The sequence below is a fragment of the Oncorhynchus gorbuscha genome, linkage group LG02 (genome assembly GCF_021184085.1).
Source record: "Oncorhynchus gorbuscha isolate QuinsamMale2020 ecotype Even-year linkage group LG02, OgorEven_v1.0, whole genome shotgun sequence".
NCBI lineage: Eukaryota > Metazoa > Chordata > Actinopteri > Salmoniformes > Salmonidae > Oncorhynchus > Oncorhynchus gorbuscha.
Genome location: NC_060174.1, coordinates 108,677,248 through 108,687,670, shown reverse-complemented (window position 1 = coordinate 108,687,670; position 10,423 = coordinate 108,677,248). Strand labels below are relative to the sequence as shown.

Here is a 10,423-nt window from a genome sequence, read left to right as displayed (position 1 = left end):
GGTTAGTTTGAGGTTAGTTTAGTTTGAGGTTAGTTTAGTTTGAGGTTAGTTTAGTTTGAGGTTAGTTTGAGGTTAGTTTAGTTTGAGGTTAGTTTGAGGTTAGTTTGAGGTTAGTTTAGTTTGAGGTTAGTTTGAGGTTAGTTTGAGGTTAGTTTAGTTTGAGGTTAGTTTGAGGTTAGTTTAGGTTGAGGTTAGTTTAGGTTGAGGTTAGTTTAGGTTGAGGTTAGTTTAGTTTGAGGTTAGTTTAGTTTGAGGTTAGTTGAGGTTGAGGTTAGTTTGAGGTTAGTTTAGTTTGAGGTTAGTTTAGGTTGAGGTTAGTTTAGGTTGAGGTTAGTTTAGGTTGAGGTTAGTTTAGGTTGAGGTTCGGTTACTTGAGGTTAGTTTAGGTTGAGGTTAGTTTAGGTTGAGGTTAGTTTAGTTTGAGGTTACTTGAGGTTAGTTTAGGTTGAGGTTAGTTTAGGTTGAGGTTAGTTTGAGGTTAGTTTAGTTTGAGGTTAGTTTAGGTTGAGGTTAGTTTAGGTTGAGGTTAGTTTAGGTTGAGGTTAGTTTAGGTTGAGGTTAGTTTAGGTTGAGCTTAGGTTGAGTTAGGTTAAGGGTAATTTTGTTTAGTTTAGGTTGAGGATAGGTTGAGTTAAGTTTGTTTAGGTTGCGGTTGAGTTAGGTTGAGGTTAGTTTAGGTTGCGGTTAGGTTGAGTTAGGTTGTAGTTCTCACCAGTAGAGGTATGGTTTGTCCTTGTCTACATTGATGTTGTTGAGGGGATCTTGTCTGAACCAGGTGTTGAGAGTGAAGCCGTTCTGGTAAGGCCACTTAGCGATGGGAGGCAACGCTATGGCCTGGGAGAGGAGACAGAACACACCATCAGCCAATCACAATCACAGACAACACATCATAAACCAATCACAATCACAGACAACACATCATAAACCAATCACAATCACAGACAACACATCATAAACCAATCACAATCACAGACAACACATCATAAACCAATCACAATCACAGACAACACATCATAAACCAATCACAATCACAGACAACACATCATAAACCAATCACAATCACAGACAACACATCATAAACCAATCACAATCACAGACAACACATCATCTGCCAATCACAATCACAGACAACACATCATAAACCAATCACAATCACAGACAACACATCATCTGCCAATCACAATCACAAGTCTATCAAGTCACCGACAGGAACCTAGCACCAAACAACTGTCTCTTTTACCTGGTTGAAAAATGACTCTTCGTCTGTGTGAAACGATATGCAAATATGACTATTCATCTGTTTAGGATGTCTGTGTGAAACGATATGACTATTCATCTGTTTAGGATGTCTGTGTGAAACGAGATGACTATTCATCTGTTTAGGATGTCTGTGTGAAACGATATGACTATTCATCTGTTTAGGATGTCTGTGTGAAACGATATGACTATTCATCTGTTTAGGATGTCTGTGTGAAACGATATGACTATTCATCTGTTTAGGATGTCTGTGTGAAACGATATGACTATTCATCTGTTTAGGATGTCTGTGTGAAACGATATGACTATTCATCTGTTTAGGATGTCTGTGTGAAACGATATGACTATTCATCTGTTTAGGATGTCTGTGTGAAACGATATGACTATTCATCTGTTTAGGATGTCTGTGTGAAACGATATGACTATTCATCTGTTTAGGATGTCTGTGTGAAACGATATGACTATTCATCTGTTTAGGATGTCTGTGTGAAACGATATGACTATTCATCTGTTTAGGATGTCTGTGTGAAACGATATGACTATTCATCTGTTTAGGATGTCTGTGTGAAACGATATGACTATTCATCTGTTTAGGATGTCTGTGTGAAACGATATGACTATTCATCTGTTTAGGATGTCTGTGTGAAACGATATGACTATTCATCTGTTTAGGATGTCTGTGTGAAACGAGATGACTATTCATCTGTTTAGGATGTCTGTGTGAAATGAGATGACTATTCATCTGTTTAGGATGTCTGTGTGTATTACTTGGCTTCGAATATATGGAAGGGAGGCGATCACTACACAACATGGACAGGTGTGTGTGTGTGTCTTACCGCTGCACTGCGACCAGGGAAGTTGAAGAAGGTGTCTGGACCGTGTCTCTGAGGCATCAGGTTCAACACAGACAACAACTTGATAGAATGTCTAGGCTGGAGGTGGATGGGAGAGCGGAGCAGGGGAGGGGAGAGGAGGAGGAGAGGAAGTAGAAAGACGAGAGTGATGAGAGAGGAGATGAGGAGTGGGAGAGGAGAGGAGGAGAGGAGTGAGTGATGAGAGAGGAGATGAGGAGTGGGAGAGGAGAGGAGGAGAGGAGAGAGTGATGAGAGAGAAGGAGAGGAGGAGGTGAGGGGGGGGAAGGAGGAGGAGGGAGTGATGAGAGGAGAGAAGGGGTGAGGAATGGAGAGGAGAGGGGATGAGAGGGGAGGGGGAGAGGAGTAGGAGAGGAGAGAAGGATCAGAGAGGGAGAGGGATAAGGAGAAGAGAAGAGGAAGGGAGGGAGAAGAGGAAAAGGAGAAGATGAGGAGAGGAGGAGAGAAGGAGAGGAAAGGAGGAGGAGAAGAAGAGGAGAGGAGGATAGGAGGGAGAAGAGGAAGGGAGGGAGAAGAGGGGAAGGAGAAGAGGAGGAGAGAAGGAGAGGAAAGGAGGAGGAGAAGAAGAGGAGAGGAGGATAGGAGGGAGAAGAGGGAGGAAAGGAGGAGGAGAGGGGGAGAAGAAGAGGAGAAGAGGAGTGGAGGGAGAAGAGGAAGAGAGGGAGAAGAGGAGAAGGAGAAGAGGAGGAGAGAAGGAGAGGAAAGGAGGAGGAGAAGAAGAGGAGAGGAGGATAGGAGGGAGAAGAGGGAGGGAGAAGAGGGGAAGGAGAAGAGAAGGAGAGGAAAGGAGGAGGAGAAGAAGAGGAGAGGTGGATAGGAGGGAGAAGAGGGAGGAAAGGAAAGGAGGAGGAGAGGGGGAGAAGAAGAGGAGAAGAGGAGTGGAGGGAGAAGAGGAAGGGAGGGAGAAGAGGGGAAGGAGAAGAGGAGGAGAGAAGGAGAGGAAAGGAGGAGGAGAAGAAGAGGAGAGGAGGATAGGAGGGAGAAGAGGGAGGGAGAAGAGGGGAAGGAGAAGAGAAGGAGAGGAAAGGAGGAGGAGAAGAAGAGGAGAGGTGGATAGGAGGGAGAAGAGGGAGGAAAGGAAAGGAGGAGGAGAGGGGGAGAAGAAGAGGAGAAGAGGAGTGGAGGGAGAAGAGGGAGGAGAGGAAAGGAGGAGGAGAGGAGGGAGAAGAAGAGGAGAAGAGGAGTGGAGAACAGGGAGAAGAGGAGGACAGGATGAAACAGGAAGAAGTTAGATGAATCAGGGGAGTTTGTGACATTCCTAACAAATCACAGACACAGAATGAGGATAGGAGAATACCACAGTGGGGCATCATCGGCCCTACAACAACCCTATTGGCTCAATAAGCTTTCAATCACCTCTGCCTGCCTCTGGTAACAGCTTATCAATACCATGGCAACCCCATAACAAATCTATCCCCGGAGAGGAGAGGGAGGAGGGATGAAGGGGAGAGATGAAGGTGAGATGAAGGAGAGATGAAAGAGAGATGGAGAGAGATGGAGAGAGATGAAGGAGAGATAGAGGCCAGATAAAGGAGAGATGAAGGAGAGATGGAGGAGAGATGGAAGCCAGATAAAAGAGAGATGGAGGAGAGATGGAGGAGAGATGGAAGCCAGATAAAGGAGAGATGAAGGAGAGATGAAGGAGAGATGGAGGAGAGATGGAGGAGAGATGGAGGCCAGATAAAGGAGAGATGGAGGAGAGATGAAGGAAAGATTGAGGCCAGATGAAGGAGAGATGGAGGGATGGAGGAGAGATGGAGGAGAGATGGAGGCCAGATAAAGGAGAGATGGAGGAGAGATGGAGGCCAGATAAAGGAGAGATGGAGGCCAGATAAAGGAGAGATGGAGGCCAGATAAAGGAGAGATGGAGGAGAGATGGAGGAGAGATGGAGGCCAGATAAAGGAGAGATGGAGGAGAGATGGAGGAGAGATGGATGCCAGATAAAGGAGAGATGGAGGACAGATGAGGGCCAGATAAAGGAGAGATGGAGGAGAGATGGAGGAGAGATGGAGGCCAGATAAAGGAGAGATGGAGGAGAGATGGAGGCCAGATAAAGGAGAGATGGAGGAGAGATGGAGGAGAGATGGAGGCCAGATAAAGGAGAGATGGAGGAGAGATGGAGGAGAGATGAAGGACAGATAAAGGAGAGATGGAGGAGAGATGGAGGAGAGATGGATGCCAGATAAAGGAGAGATGGAGAGAGATGAAGGAAAGATTGAGGCCAGATGAAGGAGAGATGAAGGAGGGATGGAGGAGAGATGAAGGAGGGATGGAGGAGGGATGGAGGAGAGATGAAGGAAAGATGGAAGAGAGATTAATGAGAGATGGCAGAGAGATAGATGGAGGAGAGATGAAGGAGAGATGGAGGGGTGAGGGTTTTGTTGCTGTATACATGATGTCACAGTGTGGGGAAGGGGAGGAGAGAGAGAGATGGAGGAGACAAGGTGAAGAAGGATAGAAGGATGGAGAAGGAGAGGAGGAGGATGAGAGGAGGAAGAGAGGAGGAAGAGAGGAGAGGAGGAGGAGGAGAGGAGGTAGAGAGGAGGAGGAGATGAGAGGATGAGGAGAAAGGGATGTAGGATACTTGTTGAAGAAGGATAGAGGGATGGAGAAGGAGAGGAGGAGGAGAGGAAGAGAGGAGGAGGAGAGACACAGATGGAGGGGACAAGGTGAATAAGGATAGAGGGATTGAAGGAGAGCAGAAATAGGGATGATCATTTGCTAGGGCAACCAGGAGAGGAGAAATTGGGGGACAGGGTGAGGTACAGATGGATGGATAGATAGATGGTGTTGAGGAGGACAGGGGGGGAGAGAGGGAGGAGTACTGTTGTTGCTGTAGATCTTTAAATAACTGTCTGTGAACACTGGACCTCTCCCCTCATCCCCCTCTCCACACCACAATGTCACCTCCTTTCAGCCTCCTTTCACCTCCTTTCAGCCCTCAAATCAGCCTACACACAGCCCTTCAACGTTGTCTCACCCAGTCCAGCTTCCCCACAGATAGTCACGCAACCCAGCCCAACACAAAACAGCTTAGCTGCACACAGCCTCCGTCACCCCCCCAGGTTAACTCACCCAGATACCGTTGTCTCCCCTCAGCATACTGAAGAGAAGTTTCAGCTCCTTCACTGTTATACTGTAGCTGGCCATCACCCCCAGCATATCCACTAGCAGATCTACACACACACACACACACACACACACACACACACACACACACACACACACACACACACACACACACACACACACACACACACACACACACACACACACACACACACACACACACACACACACACACACACACACACACACACACACACACACACACATACATAGGGAGAAAAAAGTCAGGTCTAGTAATGTCTAGTCAGGGCTAGTAATGTCTAGTAATGTTTAGTCAGGTCTAGTCAGGTCTAGTAATGTCTAGTAATGTCTAGTAATGTCTAGTCAGGTCTAGTCAGGGCTAGCAATGTCTAGTAATGTCTAGTCAGGTCTAGTCAAGGCTAGTCAGGTCTAGTCTGGGCTAGTCTGGGCTAGTAATGTCTAGTCAGGTCTAGTCAGGTCTAGTCTGGGCTAGTGCAGGTTTTAGCCAACCAAGCAAAACGTAGCATACAGACAGAGCAACATAGAACAAGCAAGACGTAGCATACAGACAGAGCAACATAGAACAAGCAAGACGTAGCATACAGACAGAACAACATAGAACAAGCAAGACGTAGCATACAGACAGAACAACATAGAACAAGCAAGACGTAGCATACAGACAGAACAACATAGAACAAGCAAGACGTAGCATACAGACAGAACAACATAGAACAAGCAAGACGTAGCATACAGACAGAACAACATAGAACAAGCAAGACGTAGCATACAGACAGAACAACATAGAACAAGCAAGACGTAGCATACAGACAGAACAACATAGAACAAGCAAGACGTAGCATACAGACAGAACAACATAGAACAAGCAAGACGTAGCATACAGACAGAACAACATAGAACAAGCAAGACGTAGCATACAGACAGAACAACATAGAACAAGCAAGACGTAGCATACAGACAGAACAACATAGAACAAGCAAGACGTAGCATACAGACAGAACAACATAGAACAAGCAAGACGTAGCATACAGACAGAACAACATAGAACAAGCAAGACGTAGCATACAGACAGAACAACATAGAACAAGCAAGACGTAGCATACAGACAGAACAACATAGAACAAGCAAGACGTAGCATACAGACAGAACAACATAGAACAAGCAAGACGTAGCATACAGACAGAACAACATAGAACAAGCAAGACGTAGCATACAGACAGAACAACATAGAACAAGCAAGACGTAGCATACCGACAGAACAAAAAGCTACAAGACAAAATCCATAAAAGCGTGTTTCCACACCTCACAAGCTACAGACAACATGGAAAGCGACAATACACAGCTAGGGATTATGTTCACAAATCTGATTGACCTTTAGCCATGTCTTCAAGTTTTTTGTGAAAGTGTGATATGTGGTGCAGTTATGTGTGTCTGATGGCAGTGTCTTCCAGACATGGGAAGGTCTAGTCAGGGCTAGTAATGTCTAGTCAGGGCTGGTAATGTCTAGTCAGGGCTAGTAATGTCTAGAAATGTCTAGTCAGGTCTAGTCAGGTCTAGTAATGTCTAGTCTGGTCTAGTCAGGTCTAGTCAGGTCTAGTCTGGTCTAGTCAGATCTAGTCAGGGCTAGTCAGGTCTAGTCAGGGCTAGTCAGGGATAGTAATGTCTAGTCAGGGCTAGTCAGGTCTAGTCAGGGCTAGTCAGGGATAGTAATGTCTAGTCAGGGATAGTAATGTCTAGTCAAGGATAGTAATGTCTAGTCAGGGATAGTAATGTCTAGTCAGGGATAGTAATGTCTAGTCAGGGATAGTAATGTCTAGTCAGGGATAGTGATGTCTAGTCAGGGATAGTAATGTCTAGTCAGGGATAGTAATGTCTAGTCAGGGATAGTAATGTCTAGTCATGGCTAGTCAGGGCTAGTCATGGCTAGTAATGTCTAGTCATGTCTAATAATGTCTAGTCAGGTCTAGTAATGTCTAGTCAGGTCTAGTAATGTCTAGTCAGGTCTAGTAATGTCTAGTCAGGTCTAGTCATGTCTAGTCAGGGATAGTCATGTCTAGTCAGGGATAGTCATGTCTAGTCAGGGCCAGTAATTTTGAGTCAGGGCTAGTAATGTCTAGTAATGCCTACTCAGGGCTAGTCAGGTCTAGTCAGGTCTAGTCAGGTCTAGTCATGTCTAGTCATGTCTAGTCAGGGCTAGTAATGCCTAGTCAGGGCTGGTAATGTCTGGTCAGGGCCAGTAATGTCGAGTCAGGGCTAGTAATGTCTAGTGAGGGCTAGTAATGTCGAGTCAGGGCTAGTAATGTCGAGTCAGGGCTAGTAATGTCGAGTCAGGGCTAGTAATGTCGAGTCAGGGCTAGTAATGTCGAGTCAGGGCTAGTAATGTCGAGTCAGGGCTAGTCAGGTCTAGTAATGTCTAGTCAGGGCTAGTCAGGTCTAGTAATGCCTAGTCAGGTCTAGTCAGGTCTAGTAATGTCTTGTCAGAGCTAGTAATGTCTTGTCAGAGCTAGTAATGTCTTGTCAGGGCTAGTAATGTCTAGTAAGGGCTAGTAATGTCTAGTCAGGGCTAGTAATGTCTAGTCAGGGCTAGTAATGTCTAGTCAGGGCTAGTAATGTCTAGTCAGGGCTAGTCAAGTCTAGTCAGGGCTAGTCAGGCCTACTAATGTCTAGTGAGGGCTAGTCAGGGCTAGTAATGTCTAGTCAGGGCTAGTAATGTCTAGTCAGCGCTAGTCAAGTCTAGTCAGGGCTAGTAATGTCTAGTGAGGGCTAGTCAGAGCTAGTAATGTCTAGTCTGGTCTTGTCAGGTCTAGTAATGTCTAGTAATATCTAGTCAGGTCTAGTCTGGTCTAGTCAAGGCTAGTCAGGTCTAGTAATATCTAGTCAGGTCTAGTAATGTCTAGTAATGTCTAGTCAGGTCTAGTAATGTCTAGTCAGGGCTAGGAATGTCTAGTCAGGGCTAGGAATGTCTAGTCTGGTCTAGTCTGGTCAAGTCTGGTCTAGTCTGGTCAAGTCTAGTCTGGTCAGGTCTAGTCTGGTCTGGTCTAGTCTGGGCTAGTAATGTCTAGTAATGTCTAGTAATGTCTAGTCAGTCTAGCTTGGAGGTCAATTGACTATTATATTCTATACCACTTTCTGTGTGTGTGTGTGTGTGTGTGTGTGTGTGTGTGTGTGTGTGTGTGTGTGTGTGTGTGTGTGTGTGTGTGTGTGTGTGTGTGTGTGTGTGTGTGTGTGTGTGTGTGTGTGTGTGTGTGTGTGTGTGTGTGTGTGTGTGTGTGTTCGCCTACCTGCGATCATGTCATCCACAGAGCTCAGCTTGGACAAGACCTGTTGTATGAGGCCCACCTCTGTGCTGGTCTGAAGGTTCCTCACACTCTTCCTCAGGATGGCTGTGAACATGGACCACACCTGGTGACACAACACAAACAGAACCATTTCTGATCTAAAGGTCTCACTGCAGTATTCAACATTTGTAAGGGGATTTGTAAGGGAACTAAACGAGTACCTAGCACCCCTGGGATTGAAACTAGGATCCTCAGAGCAGTGGCACTTTAAGCTCTTCCTCTATCCCCCGCCACGCTAACAAGCCGCCAGCCTACTAGATGGTAATATGCGCTGGCGTTGCCCCTAGTGGACAGTATTGAACTTGCACCTGGAGAAACGTCTAATACTGCAGAGGATCTGGTGTGACCTTGCTGCTTTTCATTCAACTACCTTTCATTGTCTGTCGCATACTGGGAATAATGTGAAATCATTCATGGTTGATTAGGTTTGTTAAGTTCTGATAACTTTCCCAACATTTTGAAATTAAGGACCAAAACATTTATTGCAAAATAGTTCCACCGATTCCATGGCACATACAGTGTTGCAAAGGGTCGGAAACCTTCTGGGAAATTTCCGGAAAATTTTCCATGGGAAGCTGAGCCTGGGAAGCTAAGCCTGGTAAGCTAAGCCTGGGAAGCTAAGCCTGGGAAGCTAAGCCTGGGAAGCTAAGCCTGGGAAGCTAAGCCTGGTAAACTAAGCCTGGGAAGTTAAGCCTGGTAAGCTAAGCCTGGTAAACTAAGCCTGGTAAACTAAGCCTGGTAAGCTAAGCCTGGGAAGCTAAGCCTGGGAAGCTAAGCCTGGGAAACTAAGCCTGGGAAACTAAGCCTGGTAAACTAAGCCTGGTAAACTAAGCCTGGTAAACTAAGCCTGGGAAGCTAAGTCTGGGAAGCTAAGCCTGGGAAGCTAAGCCTGGGAAGCTAAGCCTGGGAAGTTAAGCCTGGGAAGTTAAGCCTGGGAATTTTGCTTAAATTCATTTTTTTAAAGTTTGCTAAAAATGTAGCTTGTAACAGTGAACCTTTTTTGTAGGGATACACATAAGGCAAATTCTAGGTCTTGTGGCATATTTTGGGGAATTGCAACCCTCTGCATGCACAGTGTACTCTTCCATCACATGTACAGCTGATTCTCAAGATCTTGCACACTAATGAGATGCTATTGAGCCCACACTATTACACTGTCTGAGCCAAGGACTACATGCTTTCTGGTAAGTTTTGATTACAATACTGGGTGGGGTGAATATATTTTATTTGACATACATGATTTTTTGTTAATAAATAGTAAATCATTTCTAACTTGTTAACAATTTGCTAGTCAGTGTTTGCTACCATGTGGGTTTTAGCTTGCTTGAGCCTGCTAACTGAGAAGTGTTAATTCACCTGTTTCCATACATGTTTCATTTTAAAACATGTATCTTACAAAGGAGTTGTTTAATTTAACTGCTGAACTATTTATTTGTACATGGAATTGTATTTGGGTTTTTTACTCATGTTTTTCTAATCTTTACAGGAAACTGCCACGGGTACTATCTGATGTGTGGAGACATTTCACTGCAGCTAATGTAGAAGGAAACGCTGTGTACATTTTTGTAAATATTGTGCCAAATCATATGTGAAGAATGCAACAAAGATGCAGAATCATCTGGCCAAGTGCATAAAGTTCCCTCCGTGCTCACAACAAGCAACCTCTGACAAAAGTCCCTCTACTTCTATTCAAGGTGTAAATGATGAATCAGACACCTTATCGATAGCTCATGGTCCTCCTGGATTCATAAATGTTTTTGACTCAACGGAGGAACGTAGATTAATATCTTTCTCGAGGTGTATATGCAGCTGGATCACCTCTGATGCTCACAGGCAATGTGTATCGG

The 10,423-nt window shown here is 45.2% G+C and overlaps 1 protein-coding gene across 1 annotated transcript in view; it reads right to left on the bottom strand.

Moving 5' to 3' along the window:
• Positions 1-708: 708 nt before the first annotated feature.
• LOC123990943 (neurobeachin-like) overlaps positions 709-10,423 on the bottom strand; it is a 77,039-nt gene continuing 67,324 nt past the window's right edge. Inside the window, exons 3-6 of the mRNA XM_046291979.1 lie at positions 8,520-8,640; positions 5,206-5,306; positions 2,094-2,189; positions 709-834 (exon numbers count right to left, since the gene is read on the bottom strand). Coding sequence (XP_046147935.1) covers positions 709-834; positions 2,094-2,189; positions 5,206-5,306; positions 8,520-8,640 — 444 coding nt within the window. The remainder of the gene's footprint in view (positions 835-2,093; positions 2,190-5,205; positions 5,307-8,519; positions 8,641-10,423) is intronic.